At 42.5% G+C, this 23,955-nt stretch overlaps 1 protein-coding gene across 1 annotated transcript in view; it reads right to left on the bottom strand.

Moving 5' to 3' along the window:
* DSCAM (DS cell adhesion molecule) overlaps nucleotides 1-23,955 on the bottom strand; it is a 644,712-nt gene that overhangs the window by 21,399 nt on the left and 599,358 nt on the right. Inside the window, exons 28-30 of the mRNA XM_032277238.1 lie at nucleotides 16,446-16,476; nucleotides 9,556-9,671; nucleotides 5,813-5,962 (exon numbers count right to left, since the gene is read on the bottom strand). Coding sequence (XP_032133129.1) covers nucleotides 5,813-5,962; nucleotides 9,556-9,671; nucleotides 16,446-16,476 — 297 coding nt within the window. The remainder of the gene's footprint in view (nucleotides 1-5,812; nucleotides 5,963-9,555; nucleotides 9,672-16,445; nucleotides 16,477-23,955) is intronic.

The following is a 23,955-nucleotide window of genomic DNA, read 5'->3' as shown; positions in this document are numbered from 1 at the left end:
CAGGAAATTTCAAAGGAGCAAAACTGACAGGGCCAGCCGGGAATGTTGTTGCACTGATTTATTTATGTGCTTTCATGGGTCTGGCAGTGTCTCCAGGATAGGAGCTATGGTATCCCTTCTTGGATCCATCCATAGAGCCTGACATGCAGAATTTTCTGAAGGAATTCATACACCTTGTGTCACTTTATGAAGGCCATGGAAGCTCAGAGATAAATGATGCAGCTGTTAAATGATAAAAATGTAACCCAAACCTTCTGCCTGTTCAGTTCAGCTAATGCCTGTTACTTGACCACATATGGCCAAATCGTGGGTGTCTAAGTTTCCTAGTATGGTGTCTGCATGACCCTGGCTTGCATATAATTCCATGATGGAATGTGAAAGGCTGACACTGGGAAGGTGAAATGACTGTTTTTAAATGGAAGATTTCCTCATTGCAAATGTCTAGTTAATTGTACTTTGAACCTCATTTATCTTTCTATGTTGCTGGAGAGGTGCGTTAAGATGGCAGCCAAAGAGATGGATTTTAAGATTTCCTAAATCAAAATACTGAGTCTTGGTGAATATTCTCTGGGGCATTGATTTTAAGACACATTTCATCCCTTACTTGCACAATTTCATGGAAGACTTCATTAGAGGATTTTCTCGGCCTTGATGAGAATGTAAATGAGTTATGCTGGAGCTCTACACAGCCAGGTATGAATGATAATTGGTTTTTTTCACCGAAATGCTAGGAAAGAGGTCCTTAAAAAGACAGAAAAACATTATGCTGGGTAAGATGCTAAATATCTTCCAGGAACTTGATAAGTGGAGCTTAAATAAGTGGAGCTTGTTATTTAAATGCTAATCAGTCTTTTCCAGAAAAGTACCCAGTCCCTTACATAAGTTTTGAAAATTCTCATTTTTATTCTTCTTTAAGTTTCTTGCAACTACAACTGTTGCAGCTCATTCTGAACAGGTTATACTCCTGGCATGGAAGTTGAGGGGTGTTTGGGGGGCAGAGTTTGCTAGTCCCACTTCTAGGATACAATTATTTCCTCCAATCCCCCAAACCTTAGCCCCATTTCTTCCCCGTGATCTCACTCCCCAGTGGTGGGGCAAAGCTCTTCACTGTCATAGCTCCTTTCCTCATCGAGCTCACCCTATTTGGAAAATAGGGAAAGTTACACATGTCAGCCTTGATTCAAAGCCAGGACTCCTTTCAAGTTAATTTTGTTCATAATCTCTTTTTTTCTAGATGAGGACAGTTTTACTGGTGGCCTGATAATGCTGAAAATATAGGTCATGATATTAGTTTCCTTAAACCACAGTCCGCAGTCCTGTTCTGCGCTAGGCAGGCATACTAGGGTCAAATGGTCTTAATATGTAGAATACTGGGGTTTTTGACTCATTTGCTTTTTAATAATTGGGTTTTTGGAGCCATTGTTTTGTACCTGAACTGAACTCTGCTGTATGATAATGCCTAAGACAGCAGCTAAAATACAATTTTTACTTGGATTCCACAGGCAGCCTTTTTTTATGTAACTTACAAACTCATCTAAGCAAATAAATGCTGGGATTTACTGCCCCTTAATGGAAAGTATTTTGTTAGGTTCCCAGCATTCTAATATAAATAAAACTCAGTGATTAAGCATCATGCCTGCTCAGCAGCCCATGAGTTAGAGGGCACAGGATATAAATAGCTCATGGCCTTTCAACATGGGGTCTGAACCCCAATTACACTTTTGCCCAATGAATCAGATTTATTTTAATTATCCCGAGTTTGGGATGAGAGAATTTTTTGGATAATAGGGTTAAGAACATGGCCTGTGTGCTGCAATCATGGTATTAATCTGCTTTTGTCTGTTCCATTGGTTTCCATATTTTGTAGTTGCGGGTGTCCAGCTTTACATGAGGAATTTACTAGCTGTCTCATAGAGAGAATGAAACTGGCAGACCTGAACACTCCCTCATGTAACAAGTGTTTATCAAGCGCTTTTTATACCCTGGACTACTGGATGCACCTCACCCATCCCAGGTATTTCCCTCAGGGCCATCGCTAGTCCCATCCTGGGTGACAGAGGGAATTTTTTTCAGTCTCAACAATAAAGATTCAAGTCCACGTTGTAAGCTCTCGTTATTGAATGTGCACGTGTGTGAAGTCTATTACATGTCCTGTATGTAGCATCTCCACCTAAAGGCAATGTAGAACGACTGAGAGTGAGAGCTTTGGAATTAGGTTACGTGGGCTGGAAGTTCATATTCACTACTAGCCTGGCTGTATCACTGGCCAGGTGACCATGTCAGACCTGCCTAATCCCCTAGTCTCTGAGACTAGGTGACGTCATCACCTACTTTAATGCTGTCCTGAAGTCTGAATGAGATTAATGTGCCCGAGTGCTCCGAGCACATGTGGCAGGCTCAGCTGGCCCTACCCATGATTCCTGTGCAGCAAACATGACGCAATGTCTTTTCTTTTTCATTCCCATTGTTCTGATCTCAGAATTTGATGGCTGGTTGGTATTTATCCACTACATGCCTTTGTCAGACACTGTGGCTAGAATGGCGATGAAGACATGAATAGATTCCTAGTTTTTCAGTGTATTATAATCCACAGGAGAGAGAGAGAGAGAGAAGTATTCAGTGCAGCAGAATCAGCCAAGGGATGTGTTTTCATGAACTGACAGAGATAAATAGCAAATTGTTATGATTTCACCATCCTCATAAGGGTCTGTTGCAACCCTCTGGCAAACTAATAAAATGCTTAGGAACAATAACTTCTACAATGCAGTCATTCTGGTATGCAAGCAACACGTTTTAGATGCTCTTCTTAAAAATAAAGAATTCCTGCTATGACAACACAGACCTGACATATAAAATAGAATCATGAAGTCTTCTGTAGCCAAGAAAATAGAGAATACAAATGAATCTCTGCAAAAATGCCAAACTATAGTAAGAAGAACCTGCTCCTTGGGATTTACAGAGGTATAACACCTGGGCAGAGGGAGACACCCTGGTGCAAGAAGCTAGCAGGAGACTGTGCTTCAGAAAGTTCATGGGCTTCAGACTCTTGAACCCACTGCGGGGCCAATCACCCATCATTTCTAATTTTAAATAAAAAATAGAGGGCTGTCAGTCCCTCGCACTGTGGTTTTTGAGGAACACTGAATGAAAAGATGATCCAGAAGATATTTTACTAATACAGATATGCAAGTGCTAAATGAATACGCTCATTTTGGAGAGAGAGCGGGAAACCAGGGACCGATGTACACATTTGAGTAGATTTACCTGATGTTGGTAAACATCATTTAGTGAAATTCATCATAGAGGAAAGAAACATTGCTCTGTAAGCGGCAGTGTTTCCCTGTGATCATCAGGCTAAGCTCCTGGGACAGCATCTCTGCACTTTCAGAATGAAATGCACCTGCAAGGTGCTTGCTTAGGGGACCCTGTAAGGGGAGGGCCGCTGTTTCTCTGTCTCACCTTTTCCCTGCCTTTCACTGCGCTCCAGTGTCACTTTCATCCTCATCATGCGGGGAATCTTGGGAGCTTTTCCCTTCATCCCCGTCTGCTCCTGCTGTGGCTCTGATCTTGTTTCATGTCTTCTCCTCATTGGAGGTCTTCCCAAATGACTTGGACCCAAGACAGCCCCTCCCACCACTCAACATGCCCGCTGACTCACCATGGCTTCATTCTCTTTCTGTCTAGTACTTACTGAGAAATGAAAAATCCTTTAGTCCAAGTTCAATGTCTGCCCCCTGACTACAATGAAATGAATGCCTTTCTGCATCTTACTCGTGGTGTATCTCCATCACAGAGCACTGAGCCATATATGTAAAGTGAAACCTTAATAAATATATTTGAGGGCTGAATGAATGCACTAATGTTCCCAGCCCTGCTTCCAACTTTATAGCCATGAGATAAACACACATCCCTCCCATGTGTGTCCTGCCTGCTACTCACTGACCACTGGTTTACAGTATCTGCTGTGACTCACATTCATGTCTCTTTGATATTTTACATGACATCAAATCAACTTCCCTGTTATTCTGAGGCTGGCCATGCAGCTGGAAGTTGCCAGTGCTTTTGTTTCAGGCTGCTTTTCCTGTCTTAACTATTTATGACTAGCTTTTGTGCATTCTCGGCTGCTAGCTAACCACTGAAGGGGAAGTAGAAATGTATGTTGCTTTTTACCTGGCAGGAAGAACTGATGTGCTGGAGGGGTCCTGCGCTGCTGCATTACATACAGGACACATTTCTAACCCTTGGGGCAGTGTATCTTAATGCGGGGTCCAAACAGCCAGCATTAGAATCACCCAGGGTGTTTGTTACCATGCAGATTTCATGCAGATTTCTGGGTGGAGCCCTGGAATCGATATTTTTAAATAGGCACCAGGTGATTCAGATGCATGGAAAACGTGGAGAACACGGCCCAGGGCACCTGCTCTGTTGTCTCTTTTCCCTGCTCTTTTGCTACCCTTTCCAACAGAGTGCTGAAGCCAAGGTTGCATTGCTCTAAAAATCTACTCCTTTCAATGTCTATAACCTTTTTCTGATTTAGCAGCAAAAAATGGCTGAGAAACCCATCGGAATAGTGTCTTGAAGTAGCAGGAAGCCACACCAGGCAGTTCACGGTGCAGAAGCCAAAGCCCCTGAATCATTTTTTTAAGAGCAAGGCTCTGGCACACACTCTTTGGCAAAGCTTATTCACACTCACATTGCGTTCAGAAGGTACTAATGTCTTCAGAAGGTACTAATGTCATCAAAGAAGAAAGGGGGGGAAGAAGATTAGACAAAAGGAAGAGGTAAAAGACTTCTTTAGAATGTCCTTGAAAATATTTTTTTAAAGGAATGTCAATGCCTGCTGAAACCATTTTCTGTATATTACAAGGTTATTTCGTAGGCAACGGGTTTACTTCATAAAGTTCACTGCATTTTCCAAATGCTTCCCAAGCTGGGATTTATGAAGAATAATTTTTAACATTATAATATTTATTTTTCTAATGATAACACAGTACTGTAAGAATGTAAATTTTTGCAAAGAAATTGATTAGAGATTTGAAAGGTAGACATCAAAGCTTCCAAAATGATAATAATCAGGACATCAATTTCTCAGTCTTTAAAGAGATTTAGGAATGATTCCAATTATGAAGAAATAAGAGTATCTAATTAATAAGCTCTAGATACATATTGGGGGACTCACCGTCATTGCAGCAATTAATTTCCATATATTACAGATGCAAATATTAATTACAAAATCCAACATAATCTTCACATTAACTATAATTTTTCTCAGTGTTCGGGGGAAAAGCATAAGCTTTGAAAACAGACAGGTCTATTGCTGAATCTTGGTTTTATTACTTATGTGTGCAACTTTATGCTGTTTGCATAATTTATCTGAGGCTTCAGTTTTCTTATCTGCAGAATAGAGGCTATGATATCTGCTTCATGATAGGTATTTTATAGGACTGTTGCAAAGATAAAGTGCATGACATCATTTTTCTATCCCAATACTGGTATACAGCACATACACACCAATGTGGATTACCTTACCGCCTCCCGTGTTGCCTAGATTAACAAATACATGTACCTGAAATTTCTAGCACTTTTTATAGTAAATAATATTAACTGTAATTGGCTTCAACTGATGTCAAAATAGCCAGGATTCATCAATAACAACTCATTATCCCAAATTAAAGATGTCATTATACCTATTTGTTTCTCAGGCCTAGGTCTGAAAGCCCCCATCCCCCATTTTCATTTGAGAGAGAAAGAGCGTGACTATGTTTTCAGCGTTGTTAACACCCACACATTTTAAGTGTTGTTGACCACTCACTCGTTCCCGGCCGAGCATCTGAAACATCCACTAAGGGCCCAGTGGCCTGAGACACCGATTGGTAATGGACCGTGTGAGTGACCGTCAGGGACTTCTGCTTGGCTGCCTCTCCAAAGTCAGCATCCGTCAACAGAACCGTGGAGCGATCATCTACAGGATGGCAGGAACACAGAAAGCCAAACACATTTATCTCCCTTCCAACCATGCCCTGGCCTTTTCTCTCCCAAGGCACTTGTGTTATTGTTAATGACAACCACAGTCATAGCCTCATCTAAAGTGACAAAAATGATTGCAAATTCAAGCACTGAATTAGTGTTACTCTAGAGCGCTAGGAATAGAAGCTTCTTCCTGGGGGTTGGCTTTGGGAGCAATGAGCTAAGAAGAACGATGACTATGCAGAGAAGGAGCTCTCCTTTCTCTTTGGGCTTGGTTTTTCATTAAGCTAACATTGATTTGAGCTCTGGATTTATGTGTTTGTCAAAAGTTCCTTTGAGACGTCATCTGCAATGCCAGCCCCCTCACCAGTGATGAGGCTGTCAATGAAGATGAGTCCCTTTGGTCGCTGGGAAGCTCTGTTTGCAGGACTAGAAAATAGCCACTGCAGTTTTCTACTGAGGTTTGCTCTTGTTCTGAACTTGGCAAATGTTTGGAGGGGAAATAAAAGAGAAGAAAACATGCCAGTCTTCAGAGTTTATTGATTCCTCTATTTTAAAGGACTCAAGGTATGTTCCTCTCGTTTCCACCTCCTGTAAGCTTTAATCACTCTAGAACATCCACTAATTGACTTCTCCTGAATGATTCACTTGTCAGAATTTTCAAGTCCTGCTAACATAGACACTTGAACGTGAGTGAGGCAGGAGCCTGGGTTTGGATGTGCTCAGTGCTTGCAGCAGGAGCAGCTGTTTGAGCTGCGTCATTTGGTGGTCCAGGATTCTCATGACTACCTTGTGATACTTTCCACACTTTTTAAAGAGCATTTTTACTCCAAGTGAGACTTTGGCTAGGATATATGATTTTTCATAAATGTTCAAAGGGTGCAGCTCATGATGCTGTTGCTAGGAGTTTATCAGTCAGCAGGGACCACACGGCAGCCTGCCCTGATACTGCAACAGGGACGCGAAAGTTGTAAACAACACCGCTCGACTTCTGTGCCCAAAAAAGGCTCTGAACAGAATGAACCTTACCAAATCCAATTACTCAGGCCCTGGCAGGAAAGGAAAGCCCCTTGAAGTTAGAATAAAATTTCTTGGCAGAGAAATAGAGGAAAGGCTGCCAAGATGCCTGCGAGTATCCCAGCGCATGGTGCAATGAGGTTGGCACCACAGCAGGTGCCAGGGCTTGGCGTGGGGGTCCGGCCCCGTGGTGATCACCTGACTCCTCAGAGAGGATGGCTCTTCTACAGAGACAGTTTCCTACATCCGGACCCAGCACCAGAGGCTCCGTGTCTACATTTGTTTTTCATTAATGACGGGATGTGTCACAGTTTCTAGCATGCAGGCCCTTTTAGAGGACAGCAGATGATCTGTGGGGCTAGGTTACACACTTTTCATGGAAAATTTTGGGTGCCTGTCTGATCATGAGGTTAACCATTCATTCTAGATAGAAATTAGTGTCACTGTGATATTGGATTCTTGTCAGAGCCCGGGGCATTTTGAAATACCACATTTCTACTTCCCCAGTAATTAGAAAATGCCATCGACCAATTGTCAGGAATGACAAGGAGGTCAAGGGCTCTTGCTGATAGATAATCCCGCGTGGACTGGGATGGATCTCTAGCTAAGAGTCTTTAATACATATGGAAATGACTGGCAGGCTTTCTCTGGGGTTAAGCCCCCAGTGACCAGCTCCTGGCAGGCCACAGCCCACTCATGGCATCTGCCTAGCTATCTGTTTTCATAGCCACATGTAGGATGATTAAGTCTAGTGATGCACATTTAGCAAATATTGTAACCATGCTCCACAACCACTGTGACCTCCACAAGCTAGGCAACCTCTCTACATCTCAGTTATAAAAGAACCTTGTCCTATGTTGGCTGGAAAGGTTAAATTAAATAATGCATATAAAGGGCTTATAAAATTACATGGTCAAAGGAATTACATTCTGATTTTTGAAATTTTTTCAAAGGAAATTTTAGTTTTAACGTCCAATCTACTGGTTAAACAAAGGAGATTCCAGGGATACCTTCTCTTTTCCCCAAAAAAGAAGATAATCAAAAGGAAAACACAGCAGCTCATCCCTTATCCTGATATAAGCAAGCTGGTAAAATCTCGTGTACTTTAGGTGAGGCAGTGCCTCCTTACATACATGGTTTAACTGAAGCGTTTAACTGAAATTAGCTGATCAAGAGACACTTTGGACTTGACCAGTCTTTCTTTAAGCGCTGCTATGCCTGGAGCAAATGTGACTCCAGCCAGGAGGGCCCAGGCCCTAGAATTTAGGAACTATTAGGTCAAGATGTTTCCAGTGGCAGGTGGGGCAGCAGAAGTGGGGGGGGGGGGGGTGATGGAGGAGGTGTTCTGCCCACCTGGCCTCTTACCACCGCCTTCCCAGCTGGGCTGTGTGCAGTGAGTCAGGTAGTTTTATCCAGACCGCAAGAAAGGGTTGCCCTGGGACCCAGGCCAGCAAACACCTTCCAAAACAAACATAGCCAGGTTTGAAAAGAGGCAGCCTTGGAGCCTGCTCCAGAGTGTTTCCATGGGCACTCAAAAGCTTGGGTAACTCCTGGTTGAGGTTTCTTGGAAGCAGCCTGTTGGAGGGGAAGCAGGTGGTGGCCTGCTGCTGTGCTAGCTGCCTGTCACTGCAGACAGATAGAACAGTGGTGAGCGTGGCCAGCTGGGGAACCTGGTTCTGCTCCTATCTTGGTGACCTTGGAAAGCTACACAGACCTCTCTACATCTTGGTTACAAAAGCAAGACTTCCTTCACATGTCCGTTAAATTAAATAATGCACATGAAGTACTTATAAAAAGTATGTGACGTTTACAGAACTCTCAATACGTGTCAGCTATTCTTCTCATTATTATTGGAAAGGAAATAGAAGGCCTTTGACTCTGGAATAAATAGGGTAATTGAGGCAGGCAGTGTGGGGTACTGGAATTTAGCTGGAAAGAAGCTGGAAAGAGTGAGGACACCTGGGTTCTGGGTGAAAAAAAAAAAAAAAAACAGAGAGCCTCCAGGTGGCTGTTCTGAAACCCTAAAACTAGGGCCCTGGTGTTTCTCAAAGTGCTGCTGGGCAAACAGCTGGAGGATGTTTCTGGGGTGCTGGTGTGGGGGACGATACTTTGTACAAAGACATGTGTTTGTTTAAGTGTTCAGTATAGTTTAACATTTTCTTTAATGAAGGCTCGCCTTATCAGAGTTGATGAGGGGAGAACAGAGCGGATTTTCAACCTGGGGCTTTAGAGTGCAGGCCTCTGGATTGATGTATATTCAATTACAGATGCTTATTCCTTGGAGTGGCATCAGTAACCTCCCCTGGAAAGATCCTAAATGGATCAGAGCTGGGGGTACTTCTGTCCTGGAAATGACTGGCATATTGGCACATACGGTGGTATGTCAAATTTTCTGCACATTTGCTGGTACTTACTCTTTTTCACAATAGAAATTCTCTGCCTTCTAACTTTTATACTCACATAGCATTCAAGACTCTCTCCTGTCTAATATTTTCCACACCCTGGGGTTTTGATTGAGAAGGCATGGCTGTGGCAGCCACTTTGTGTAAAGTGGTAAATAGGGCACCTTACCGATGGTCTCCATCGTGTCTCTCTCTTCAATCAAAAGTTGAGCCCTGGGTATGTCAATATGCATTCGCAGGGTCTGCTGTTGCTTGCTTAAGGTATCTGAAGTCCGGGTATTCTTACTGGGAATAAAATGTGGGAATGCATTAACAAATCCAGTTCAGTATTAACATTCTACCAACATGCACCTGTATACCAACTAAGTTTATTGTCTAAATATACAAATGCCTTGTGGGGAGGGGACAGGAAAAGTACATACTATAAAAATGTGTCCTCCATTCAAATGCTATTTGTTAATATTAAATTTAATCTGACTGGGGAGTTTCAAAAAATACAAATTGTCAATAGAGATTGGCTCCACATCTATCAATAGAACTTTAGAAAGTTCTCATTTCTTGTGTAAATGCTAAATGAAACAAATAAAAAAATTAAAAAACAACCACATTTTCATTTTTCAGATGTGAGATATTCTAGTGATGGTGAGGAAGAAGGCACCAGATATTCCAAAGATGGTGAAGGAAAAAGCACGTGCTCCAGCTGTTTGTTGGCCGGAGGATTTACAATGCATTAGCATTTGTATTTATATCTGGTGTCATTTTATTTTTGTTCTAGAAGTAAATCACAAGCCTTGTTAGCTTCTCTGACATTAGTTTTCCTAACTGATAGTACATGTTAGAATAGAAAAAAAGTAGTTACTATAATAATTTTATCTCAAAATTTGTGTACCAGAAAATTACTCTTAGAGTGAGCTGTTCTCTAAAAGTAAATGAAAATAAGTAGTAAAACTGCATGGTAGGATTGTATTCCGTCATAGGCTGCAGTTAAAAAAAAAATCTCCACATTGCACGAAAATCTAAAGATGTCGATAAAGGCCTTAATTAGCAATCCACATTAGAAGGGTGGTTGTTCAGTCTTTACAGAATAATCATTTTACTAGATGTTCAAATAGCATTTACTGAAGCATCCTCTAAGTAGCAGAGGTCACTCGGATAATGCAATCAATGGCATAATCCATGACATTCATCAATCCAGTTCAATTGTTGTTAACACTGGTTTTGAGAAAGATTTTTGGAGCCTAGTTCACTCAATGATGGTGTGCCCCTGTGTTACTTTTAATGGAGACCAAAAGAGGGGTACTCATGCCACATTTTAAATGCCTTCCCCTCTATCCGAGCCATTCACCCCCAGTCCCAGGGCTCTGCCTCCACAGATCCTTCTCGTCAATGAGGACCCATCCACTCTTGAACCCAGTGGTGGACAGAACCTTCATAATCCCAAAGCAAAGCTCACTCAAGTCCCTCCTTAGATGTTTGCCTGATGAGATCCATGCATATGCCTCATTTTAGTAAAAACAAATTACCACATGAAAAAGACAGCTTCTGAAAGATGCAACATTTCTACTTAGGACGTGATCTTGAACCAGATTTCTTGCTCTGCCGATGAGGAACTGGGTTATGTATCTGCATCATGCTAATTACGCAGAGCCCAAATTCAAACGTTTTGTCCTGATTTTTCATATGGTCTCTGTGTTCTTTCAAATTACTTACTTAGCTAACTTCTCATGTTTTAATTTTTTTTTTTTTTTTTTAAGAGAGGAAAGTAAAAATTCAAATAATCTTATAAAATAAAGAGCATCTTGATTACTTAGGGGGCTGCATTTATGGCATGCTTTGATAAGCTTTATTTCCACAAAAGCATATGGGGAACTACTCCTCTGTGAATATCCAAAAGATCTGGTTAGAAACCTCACTAGGGACTTGAGCTTGTCCTTGTACCAAAAATAGATGTGTGAGCTAGTTCTTCTGCTCATCATGAATAGTTATGAGGCAGTCAGCGGCTGCTCTATTAAATAGCGATGAACACCAAGTGCAGGCTACACTTAAACAACAATAAGGGGTCTGCCATCAGACTGACACAGGAAGCAGGCTAAATAATGGCTGTGAACCACCGCCACTGGCTGGCACCAAGATTTAGAACATGATTAAACCCTGCGAACCAGGACAACCAAGGCTGGGAGTAAATTCTTCCTCCTCGGAAGACTATAAGAAAATGGCCCAACAAGACTGGAGATTCAGAAGCTAATTGTTTTGTTGTTATTGTTTTTATTTTAGAGACAGAGTCTTGCTCTGTCACCCAGGCTGGAGTGCAATGGTGCAATCACGGTTCACCGCAGTTCCTTCTTGCTCTAACTTCTGGCCTCAAGATAATCGGCCCCTCAGCCTCCCAAAGTGCTGGAATTACAGGTGTGAGCCGCCGCACCTGACCCGACTCACAGTTCTTCTTTCTCTCTGCACTTGGCTGTTCCCTTTGTTTAGAACACCCTTTCCCTGCTAACCCAAAAATCTGCACGGCTGCCTCCCTCCCTTCTTGCAAGGCTGGACTCAGGTGCCATCTTTCCAGAGGAGCCAGGCTGGCCCTGCGATGGGGATGCCTCATGGGTCCTCTCCCTACTCTCTGTTTAATTTTGTCTCCTTGGCACTTACGACACTCTAGCATATACTTAATGGATTTATCTTATCCGTTTTCTGCCTCTCTCACAGGAAAATATGCACCACCGGGTTTTTCTTCATCTGTTCTGTTTCCTGTGTCTTCCTAGAACTTAGAACAGTGTATGATCAAAGTAGGTGTTCAATAAATGTCTGTTAAGTAAATCTTCACATTGATTTATTTTGGGGACACAATATGAGCTGAATGAGATGTCCCCCAAGACTTTGTTTTGAGGCAATAATATCCTTCTCATTCTAAAAGAGTTACTGGATTCCAACTCAGTTATTTTATTACTTAATATTTGCAGTCATTTTGACAATCTATTGTGATATTTATATTTATTACTCTGTGTTCTGTGAGCCTCAAAAATGATAATGATTGGTCATTAGAATGGCAGCAAACCTTAAAATGATTTGAACAAACTTCATTTGCAACCTGGGAAAAGAGTCCAAATGTTTTCACTGTGGATGCAAAAATCGCATCTTTTTTTGTATGGCACAGGATCGTGCTAAATATATTAGTTATCACTGAACTATCTTCTTCAACCATCTATTTATTTGCCATCTGGCTGATTAAAATGAGTAGAAGAGGAGAGCAGAGTGGGGTTCACAGAGCAGAGAATATCCCATCTTAGCCAGTCAATTATTTGCGGTCACTGTCACCCTTCAAAGTCTTAATAGCCTGTCATCCTCCCAAATATGACATTCCTTAAATGTACAATGGCTAGGTGGCTGTTAGGAGCATAGCTCATTATAACACTAGGGTAGAGATTTTTTTAATTATGTGCACAAAAATATGAACATCAAAAAAGCCAAGCTAATTTGACCATTCCATTGGAATATTTTCCTGCTTACACCCAACTCACTCACTAATGCTGATTCCTGGACCTTAAACATTATATATGTTAGCTCTCTACAGTGTACAGGTTAGCTCTTCAGAGCAAGCATCTCTTAGAAGGCTGTTTTTTTTTTTTAACAAAAATAATCTTGCATAAACATATAAAAGTACAATCTTTCTATCTGGGTGTGAGGGATGCAGTCTCCCTTCCGCAGGGTGATGTGTGCAGGGGAAACAGGTGGATATCTAGGAGCATGAAGCCCAGTGATGAGTGATGCTGCCATGCCAGGGATCCCTGGGAACCCAGGCTGAGTAGGTAGGTTCAGCTGTCTAATCTGCCTTCCTGGCCTGGCCTTCAGATAATCTCCCTGAAATATGCAGATGCTTCTTGGTAGAAAATGGTTGAAAAATAAATGTTACATCCACCTAGAACCCAGGACATGGAGTGATAAAGCTAGAAACAATGTTGAATTTTTAAAATTTTATTCTATTTTTTTAGGTAAGGAAATCAAGTCATAAAGTTGTAAAATGACGTGCTAAGATCTGGAAAACAGCCTATGGCCATAAGAGGCCTAGAACATAGACTTGTAGTTCATAGCCTCTCTGATTCTCACTGCACCGGGCTGCTAGCTCCTCCAGTTTCCAGAGAAATCAGCAGTACAGACCAGGTGCAGCTGTTCAGTATCCTTCTCTCTGCCAATGGACATGATTGTTCTGGACTTCCTGGGCCACATCCAAATATGGTTGATCCTAAATTGACCAGTTAGGTAACAAGATCTTTGCTTGGCCCATTCACCTGCCAAACTTAGATTGAACCAACCTTTCATGGTTAAAAGCTTTGCATTTAATTCTAAATTAATCCCATACAAATCCACCTATTTGAGGAGCTTGAAAACTCTCTTCCTTTTCAATCACTTTGACCCTTTGAAGGAAAACCACTATATCATCAGTCGTTGTGATTACGGGTTTCACTGTTCCTAATTCACGCTGGCAACTGGCAATGGGAAGAACATAATTAATTCCTCCTCTTCTCAACAGGTGGTCTTGCATCCACAGCAACTGCCCTGTTCATAAAGGATGCTTGCTAATGTCTTGCTCAGAGGCTAGTGAGAAGGAGTAGGAATGCACCCCAGAGTGTCAGGAGACGTGAAAAAGCAAATCACTCTAATTGAACAAATGTTGAACATGTCAGTTTCACATGTTCAGCCCTCAGTTTCACAGCCTCTGGGAAAAGCATGATTTACAGTTTGCAAGTAGATAGGGAGGGGGCCAGGCAAGGTGGTGCAGAGCCCAGTTAAGAAGAGGGGGCTGCAAGAGCCCTGCTCAGTGTACAGACTGGCGGAGCAGCCCACGTGTGGGGTGGGGGTTGGAGCTGCTGTGGTGAGCAAAAGTTGCGCCATTCTAAAGGGACGCTGTGCCTGCCGCTGGTACCATTATCACCTCAGCGGTGCCCAGTATGGCCAGGGCATTTTCAAGAAAAATCAGAAAGTCAAATTTTATGTGAAATCGCCTCATTTTAAATGTCATCAACTAATTCATATTTTTAAAGTCTACCTTTGACAGTTTCTTTTATTAGGTAGATCAGTGAGTATAAGAGACTCTGACTTCTTTGTTTTCCATATGTTTTATCATATCTGTTCAACACAAGTGTTATGTGTGTCTGGATGTGTTCCCTGTGACCCATAAAGGTCACACAAACAAAGAGCACGGACTGAAGGCATCTTGTGCAATTTCTGTCATCTTCTCATGGACGTGTGAGTAGGTGCCCCTTATGAAGGCGATAATGTACAGGTCACTTGCGTCTTTGCTTTTCCTCTGAGCTCCAGACTTCTGCTACCAGTTGTCTACTTGACACTTTCTCTGGATGCCTGAAAATAATCCCAAATTCAACGTGACCCAAACAGGTCTTTTCATTCCCATCAGCACCTCCTCCCAACCTACCTTCCAAAAAAATCAAACGTTCATACCCTGCCTCTATCTTCCTAATCTTGGCAGATGGCACCAACATTCATCAGATCACTCACACCAAACGTATTTTACAGTTATCCTTCCATGGTGGCTCATGCCTGACTGAGGCAGGTGAATCACCTGAGGTCAGGAGTTCGACACTAGCCTGGCCAACATGGTGAAACCCTGTTTCTATTAAAAATATAAAAATTAGCTGGGCATGGTGGCGGGCTGTAATCCCAGCTCCTAGGAGGCTGAGGCAAGAGAATCGCTAGAACCCAGGAGGCAGAGGTTGCAGTGAGCTGAGACTGCACCGTTGCACTCCAACCTGGGTGACAAGAACAAAACTCCATCTCAAAAAAAAAAAAAAAGAGTTATCCTTCATATTATTGTTTTATCTATGATTCACATTGTTTCAAAATACAGTATGGCCAAACAAAATGTCTGTAGGATGGAATCTGTGTGCCAATGACATTCTACTTCTGCCTTTGGTCTTCAAAGATACTGGTGATATGGGACATGGGAAGTTTTTAAATAACAAAAAAGTACTACTTTTATATGTATAGATGGAGGAGGAAGTCACAGCCAACTGTGTTGGTGATGGGAGAGGGAAGAGGTACTAGACCCACCCTCTTTCTCTCCCACATAAATCATCCTAAACTGGCAATGCTGAGTTCACCATCAGAGTCCTTGACATTTTTCTTACTTATTTCCTAGACCCTGATTTTCCTTTTTCACTTTTCATTTAATCATTGCATCATGAAAGTCCTAAAATGCAAGTATCAGGGTGAGGTAACACATCAGGCAATTAATCCATATGTGTAAATACTTCATGTCAGAGAGTTCCAGTTTTTACAGAGTAAAAAGGTTGGCCAGCATAAGAAAATTGAACATTTGAAGAGGGCGTGTGGGTGGAAAATAGAGTTTGGGGACATGGAAGCACACACTTGTCACAGCTTTGCCTATCACAGGCCTGTGGACATGTGAAAGAAAAGCCGTGAAGGATGCATTTCCGTCTTCCACAGTTGCGAACGTTCTCTTAGTTACTCAGAACCACTCTTTATTCCTCCCCTCCACAGTTATCAGTGAGGCAACTACCGTGCTGGCTACTCCTAACACGAGGATGAACTACGAAGGCTGTGACATCCAGGGCCAGAAGAGACCGTGGTAAGAGGAGCTGATGGGTGCTCTGGTGGAGGGCACTGATGGAGACCCAGAGCCTTCAAAGAGCGTGGGCACAGCACATTCCTTTTGCGCTTTTCTTTTAAGTTGGATGACTCTGTTAGAAAGAAGGCTTGACCTCATGAGTAGTAAATTTAGCTGAAGGCAAAACTAAAGCTACTTTCTTTTTATGTGCCTCTGTTCCCAGGCTAATGTTGGTTGTGCCCAGCCAACAAGACAACTACCTGTGGCATGTTTACAGATCCATCATTTTCATCTACATCTCCAGCTAGATGTTACATGGATATTTTGGAATGTATAGGAAATTACATTCTTTTCTAAAAAGAAAAGACATTATCAATATTATCAATTTCAGACTGCCATTATTAAAAAAAAAGAAATCAAGGCAAGTTGGAAATTGCTCTTTCAAACATGATATCTGGGGTGCTGGGTCTTGTTCTTACCTCATGAGCATTTCAGCTAAACTCTTTGCATCTGGGGAAAGAAAGTTAATATTAGTACATGGTAAACAACTCATTAACATTCACTTAGGCATTTATGACAAATACTCTACAGTCAGATGACAACAGTCATTTTTAAATGCAGTCATACACCCAGATCACTACTAATGACCTAGAGTTTTATGGCATCCTATTCCTTCTAAGTGGGACTTTTAAAATATATTTTAATTACAAAAAGATCATTATAACTATCCTATGATTATAACATTCTCAGACACCTACTAAATGTTTAATTCCAACCTATAGTCACTTCTAGGAAATCCAATTTTATTTTCAGTAGCCAGAAAATCAACATTTTGAGAGTATACCATTTATCTTGTACAAACCCATGCTTTTTGTTATCAAAATATCAGAAGTAAGTGGCATTATTATGGAGCTCTGAGTTTCTCGGGTTGACCAGAGAATTGTATAAATGAAATATCAATGTTTCTGGAAATGTAGGTGTCTATTTCAAATTCAGAAATTAAAACAAAAAACTGATTTTTTTTCTCAGAGGACATTGTTTACCAAGACCTGGTTACCATTCCTGACAGAAGGAATCCTGACTGAAAGTGTAGAAAAATAAAATCCCTTTTTTTGGTAGTGTTATTTTGAAATTCACATTTCCCTTAAAATATAATTTATTCTTTTAACACATTTTGTCCTGGCAAAAATGAATGTTTCCTTACTTAGCGCACAAAAACCTTCTTTTTGTTTTTATTTCACTGCTCTCTAAAAAGTCTTGATGCTAAGTATACTGTTCAATGAACAGAACTTTCCGGAAATGGACTCAGCTGACTGTGCAACCCGCTCTGCAGTGAAAGAATACGTATGTGGGAACATTGCCACCTCATGCCTTTGGGGGCTGACATCTAAATATAGTCAGTTTTGGCATGGAGGGCAGCATGCTATTTCTGAAAGATGTGGACAGTCACAGAATGATCACGTAGAGGCTGTCCCCACCATGAGTCAAGCTTAGTTCCTTAAGTCAGCCAGTCCCAATGGTAACCCCAAGATGGGGCCTGGTTTTGTGCACAGATGGGTTCAGTCTAGAAAATGAAACATGTCCCATCTACTCCACCCACGCAGCCAAGAAAAGAAAGCAAAATAGCACTGGATTTCCCAGTTCATGTCTTTATATTTATCTCCAAAGACACAGTAAAAATAATGAATTTCTTCTTTCCCTGAATGATTTAACACTTACAAAGTATATCTATCTATCTTTCTATCTATAAATATATGTGCTTATATATACTTCATGTGTGTGTATACACACACACACATGCACACACACACACACGCACACACACACACACATATATACACACATATGTATGATGCCAGGAGCTTGGAATTAATCAGCTCCATGTAACTACCGAGCAGTGGCTGGTACAATACTCTAAAAAGGGGGAAACAAATTCAAGGAGTAAACATCCCACTTCAGTTCACACTTGGAAGAGTTCTCAGATGGAATTGTCTTCAGAACCAACTGCTTTCCTCACTCTGCCCACCACAATAATTTCTCCTTTTCTATTCCCGGTCAGTCATCCCAACTCTCTCCTATGAGCTGTTCATGGCAATGTACTAAGGAATTGCAGAGTCCAGCAGGGAGAACAGAGCTCCCTGCAATGACTGCCATGCCAAAAGCAGACATCCCTCGGCTGCCACGTGCAGTCATCCTCTGGGAGCTCTAAGCTCTTCCACAGGTCTAGATGCCCAAAGCTATTTGGGTCAACCCTTCCCTAAACCTAACACTGAACCACCTTAAAGGAGCAGCATGGAAGGTGGTTGTCTGTGCTGATAAGGGCTATGGCAGAGAGGTCCCTTTGAAGGTTTCAAAGCACAGGTGTGACACAGTAAGATGGATTCCAGGTCTTCACCCTTCCTGCAGGGTGGATATCAGTGTTGGGCACACCAGCAATAAGGATGCTGATGTGGGACATGGGGTGCTTTGACATGAACGGGCAGTGTGCTCCATGCAGAGAATTCACATGCATTGGAATTATGAGCCCATTCAGGAAGCAATGAGTAGGCCAGTCTGACAGGAGAGAGGTGCTGCCAGGGTGGAGGCCTGGTGCATGGGGCTGGCGTAGACATTAAGGAGCTAAGGAGGTATGACTTAGTATTACTGACCCGAAAGCGTCTATCTGGTTTAAGGGGAGACAGAAAAAAGGGGGTGAGTGGTGATGGATGTGGGTGCTGTGAACTAGCATCCACCAGGCAATCCAGAATGCTCTGAATGGGGAGGCGGGGCCTGGGACTTGCTGAAAGCTTCTTAGTCCTTAGTCCAAGTGTGAGGCTCTGAGCATTGGAGAAGAGAGCAGGGGTTGAGTGGGTAACATAACGTCAAGATAGAGGAACCCTGTAAGAATCAGAATCTACCAGGTGTACAGGGGGGTGAGGAGGAGTTGCAGGGAGTCCAGGAAAAGGGCAAGATTTGGGATATGCAGAGCTGGATATAGTAACATGAGTGACGGGAATGGTCCGCAACGACATGAAAGCAACAATTTGGGGAGAGACTTGTCTGGTTTCCAAGTTGGCAGACATTAGGTGAGGCTGTCCAGAGGCAAATTTGGAATCAAGTTTGGGAAAGATGCTGGGGCCGAGATGAGGGTCTGGGTGTTTTTCATACTCCCATAGCAGGAGTACAAAAAGAAGATGGCAAAATCTCATCTGGGACCCACTTTTGCTGAGGGGTGAGAAGAGAGTCTGAGATAAGCCAAGAAAAAACTTTAAAGTCCCAGAATCACAGAATCTTAAGAGCAATAAAGACTTTTCAGATCGGCCTCCTAATGAAGGTTGGAGTCCCTTCCACAATGTCTTACGCACACGTGCACATATTCTCTGTCTGCATGGACTCAGAGCTGGGGCCACTACCATTCCAGAGCTGGGGCCGGTGCCCCTGCTGCACACCGAGGCCCTTCCCTTCCTCCCAGCACTCTCCTGCCGTTCAGGTCTGCAGGGTTCTCCCCCGCAGCATGTCCCAAGGGGACCTTTGTTTTTCCTCTTCCCAGTTCTAACCTTACTTACAGTCAGCATCCTTATTGCTGGTGTGCCCAGCACTGAAACCCACACTGCAGGAAGGGTGAAGACCTGGAATGCATCTTACCATGTCACACCTGTGCTCTGAAACCTTCAAAGGGAGCTCTCTGCAGTAGCCCTCATCAGCACAGAGAACCGCCTTCCGTGCTGGTCCAAGTTGTCTTACGGCTCTGCTGCCTCTTCCTTGTGACCTCCAACCTCTCTCTGAGTTTCCTGCACTTGCCACTTTCTGCAGAGAGCCCGAGACTTTGCTGGTGCAAAGCCCTCTATGGTCCCCACCACCCCATGCAGATACAACTTGCTCTGTGCCCCCTCCCAGGCCCAGTAGGCAGGGTTGAAGCTTTGGTTCCCCCGGCTTCCCTGGACCTCTGCCTTACATCTGACACAGCCCTTTCCAGCTTATACTGTGCCTACCTATTTTCAGGTTGTCTTTCTCTTAGCCCCTTTGGGCACAGTCCTGTCCCTGATCCACAGTGAAGCTACACAAAGATTTCCTGAGGACACATTTAATTGTGAGAAACATCTTCCTTTTCTTGTGTAGAAATTCCCTGATGTAAGTTCAACCTGCAGCCGTTCAGATATTTCCACTTAGCTGCATTTCCCTTGCTTGGCCTCAGCTTTCTCGTTTCTGGGTTACATTCTCTAATTTTCTCAACCACTCCTCCTACGGAATGATTTCTAGGTAATTCCCTACTTGGGACTCTCTTCTTTGAAAGTCCTGTGATTTTTAAATTTCTTTATTAAATGGGGCCGAGCAAGATGCAGGTAATTCTTGATCTTCTAGCACATAGGGAGTGCTCATTATAGTTGTTGCAAACTGATTTTTTACAACTTCTATAGAAGACTTCACAATTATCCCTATTAAACTGTTCTCTTCTTGGTCCAGCCTTTCGAAAGCTCTTCAAACGTGGATTCGTCCCTCTCATCCATTAGCTTCCCCACCAGGATGTGTGTGACCTCCAGGATTGGATCAGCCTGCCCATGCTTTCAGCTATGGTCTGGCGTTCCCTTATCAATCAGCCCTGTCAAAATGCATATGGAGTTTGTCCAGACCCCTGGTGGTCCATTCCATTCCCTGATTGCTCGCAAAACGTCCTTTCTGTAACCTCAACTAACTTATTTCAGTCAGTGATGCCCAGAATTAATCCATTGTTTTTGAAAATGGGTCCAGGGTATAGATGTTCTTTGACTTACTATCACCTCCTAGTGAACTCATCATGAACTGAAAATATAATTTAAGTCAAAAATGCACTCAATATGCCTGACCTACCAAACATCAGGGCTTAGCCCAGCCTACCTTCAACATGCTCAGAATGGTTACCCTAGCCTACAGTTGGGCAAAACTACCTAACACAAAGCTTATTTTATAATAAGGTGTTGAGTGTCTCATGTAAAAGTATTGAATCACATATCACCAACCCAGGAAAAGATCAAAATCCAAAATACAGTTTCTAACGAATGCATATTTTGTACCATTGCAAAGTCAAAAACTCCTAAGTTGAACTACAGTAAGTCAGGGACCATCTGCACAATCATTTTCTAATACCTCTAATTTGCATTTGATTGTTCAAAGGTTTTCCAGAAAAATCTTGGGGTCATGTCTGGAAAAATTTTGTTCCGAACCCTAAACTGTTATCCTTCAGAGTCATGGGACTGGAACCCCATGGCATCTTCCCTAATTTTTTCAGTGGTGGTGGAGATACTTCCCTCTAGTGAAACAGCAAGAATTTATTGTGTCTGCATTAGGCTGCTTGCACTTTGGAACTTGTGTAATAGTTCTTTGCAAACATTGTCTGCAAAAAGCAACATCCCCACCTCCACATAATGGCTAATACAGAGTATGTTTTGAAAAAAATGAATCATTTTAAACTCTCAGGACTTTGATTATTTTCATCAGCATCCTGAGTTTTATCTCTCTCTTCTTTTTCTCTCTTTCTCTTTCCCCTCCCTCCCTCCCTCCCTTCCTTCCTTAATTCCTTCCTCCCTTCCTCCCTTCTTTTCTTTCCTTCTTCCTGTCTTTTTTCTTCCTTCTTTCACTCCCTTCCACCTTCCCCCTCCCTTCTTCTTTCTTTCCCTCTCTCCCTGTCTCTCTGTCTCTCTCCCTTTCTTTTTCTCCCCTTCCCTCCTTCCCTCCCTCTCTCCTTCTGTTCCTTCCTTCCTTCCTTCCTTCCTTCCTTCCTTCCTTCCTTCCTTCCTTCCTTCCTTCCTTCCTTCTTTCTTTCCTTCCTTCCTTCTTATAATTCATGGTCCACATTTTCTGATGCAAAAGGACTTCTGCTGGTACACATCAAGCAAAGCAGATGCTGAGCTGCTCTCCTGTCTACCTGCCATCTGTTAATATGAGAACACTGTTCATAGCCTTGTTCTTCTTGCCCAAACACAGCTAAACAGCCCTTGCATTGCCTGTCACATTTTTTTCCACACATTTCAGATCAATGTGAGATTCAGACTTTGCGACATCTTTTCTAAAGACCCTCGTTACTCCCACGCATCCATCCTCGGTTCTTGGCTCCTCCCTTATCTGTTGGATTGGGAAATAATGGAGAAATGATACCAGGATAGTTTAGTGATATTAAAATGTGGAAGGAAGGAATTTCAAGAGACAACATTTGCTAACACGCTGAATGCTGCAAAGAGGGCTAAAAAATGATGGCTGAAAGGATAATCTGGAGATCAGAGAAGAGCTGGTGATCTGTCTTCAGAACAATTACATTTGAGTGTTGAGTGGAAGGGGACTGTGAGAATTTGGGAGTAAGTGAGAGTTAGTGTAGCTGAGGACAGAATAGGCTCAAGTATTCAGTGCTGAAAAGAATTAGAGAGGCAGTAGGTTGAAGATATGCAAGCTAGAAAGAATATGTGTATCTCTCTCTATATATATATAATGTACATATTTAAAATATAATTAGGGGAAGGCTGAATGGTAGTGAATATTGAGGTAAAAAATCAATAGACCAAGTATTTTTGATGGGCAAACATAAAGTTATATAGTAGCTATTGATACTGTGTTAATACATCTTCTGAGTCCATGTTTAATTGATAAACCTTTAGAGCTTACTTAATATTGATGAGACAACTTGTTTCTTACTTGAATATTCAAAATCCTACAGAAGTTTCACGGCAAGAGGAGTGGGGTAGGGAGAGTGATCTGAACTCCCTTCTAGCTCTGCCTGGACTCATATGTGATTCTGGGTAATTCTATAGCTGGCCTTCAGTTTTCCTGTCAGAAAATGGGGCATCATAGTGGGCAGTTCACACTCAACCGTTTTGCAGGGCTATTGAGAGGCTAAGGCAGGATGGTGCATAGTGAAGTGAGATGGAAAAGAAAGAGAAGTGAAACAGTGGGAAACAGTAGTAGTCTGTGGATGAGTACATGGTTAGACCGAGTTTTGGGAAATGGCACCTCCAGTTGGATGAGGAGCCTCCCAGCTCGGTCTTGCCCAGCTCCTGTGTTCTGTTTGTGGACCACTGCTTGCATCCTGGCAATGTGCCTGGCATGAAGGTGCACGTCAAGGAGGCAGAGCATGCCACAACACGGCGGGGGAGAGTGCACACCACGGCCCCAGGCACTGCAGCTGTGCAAAGCTTGAGGGGCTGAATTGCCTCATATTCTGCACACCCAAATGCTTCTTTAAAAAAGAGAAATCTCATTTATAGCCATGTGGCCACGTTTTCCTGTCCGAAGTTCTAGTTATGTGAAATGGAAGATGGTTTGGTTAATACCTCCACTGGACAGCCACTTGCAGATGCACAAAAAAAAACAGTTTGAGGGTGGAAGATTTGACCTTATGTTACCATCCATCAAAAGCTTTTATTTGCAGCCTCTCCCTCAACAGTCCCTGCCTTTCTGTGGAATTGAAATAGTCTCATAAAGTAGCTATTTTTGCAAGGGCTATAAATCTACATTTATGTTTTTACAAGATCCCAAATAGGACTTCCAATCATCAACATGCTCAGATGAAAGCTAATTTGAAAACTGTGGCAGACATATATTTAAAAAGGAAGGCCATATATACTGGTAATCTGGGAAAACTGCATGCACAGACATAGACAAAACAGAAGACCCAGGCAAAGCAGAGCTCCAGGGCCCAGCTGAGACCCACGAGCCCCTCCTGACCGCCCACTCCCTGGCCCTCCACTGGCAGTCCTCAAGTCACCCTCGCCCCAGTGCTCTTCTGCTTCCCACTCTCAGATGCAAGAGAGCTTTTTCTATTTAATTTTGCTATAACAAGTTTGATGTTTTAGAAGAATAATTTCATTAAGAAATCAAGGCAGAAAGAAAGAGAGAGAGAAAGAGAGAGAGAGGAGGAGAGATAAGGAGAGAGAGAAAAAAGGAGAAAGGAAGGGAAAGGAAGGAAGGAAGGAGGGAGGGAGGGGGGAGGGGGAAGAAAGAAAGAAGAAAGAAAGAGAAAGAGAGGAAGGAAGAAAGAGAAGA

The sequence above is a fragment of the Sapajus apella genome, unplaced genomic scaffold, assembly GCF_009761245.1.
Source record: "Sapajus apella isolate SASKATOON/1434 unplaced genomic scaffold, GSC_monkey_1.0 scaffold8, whole genome shotgun sequence".
In the NCBI taxonomy this organism is placed as follows: domain Eukaryota; kingdom Metazoa; phylum Chordata; class Mammalia; order Primates; family Cebidae; genus Sapajus; species Sapajus apella.
Note: the sequence above shows the minus strand (reverse complement) of the source record. Positions and strands in the feature narration are given on the sequence as shown.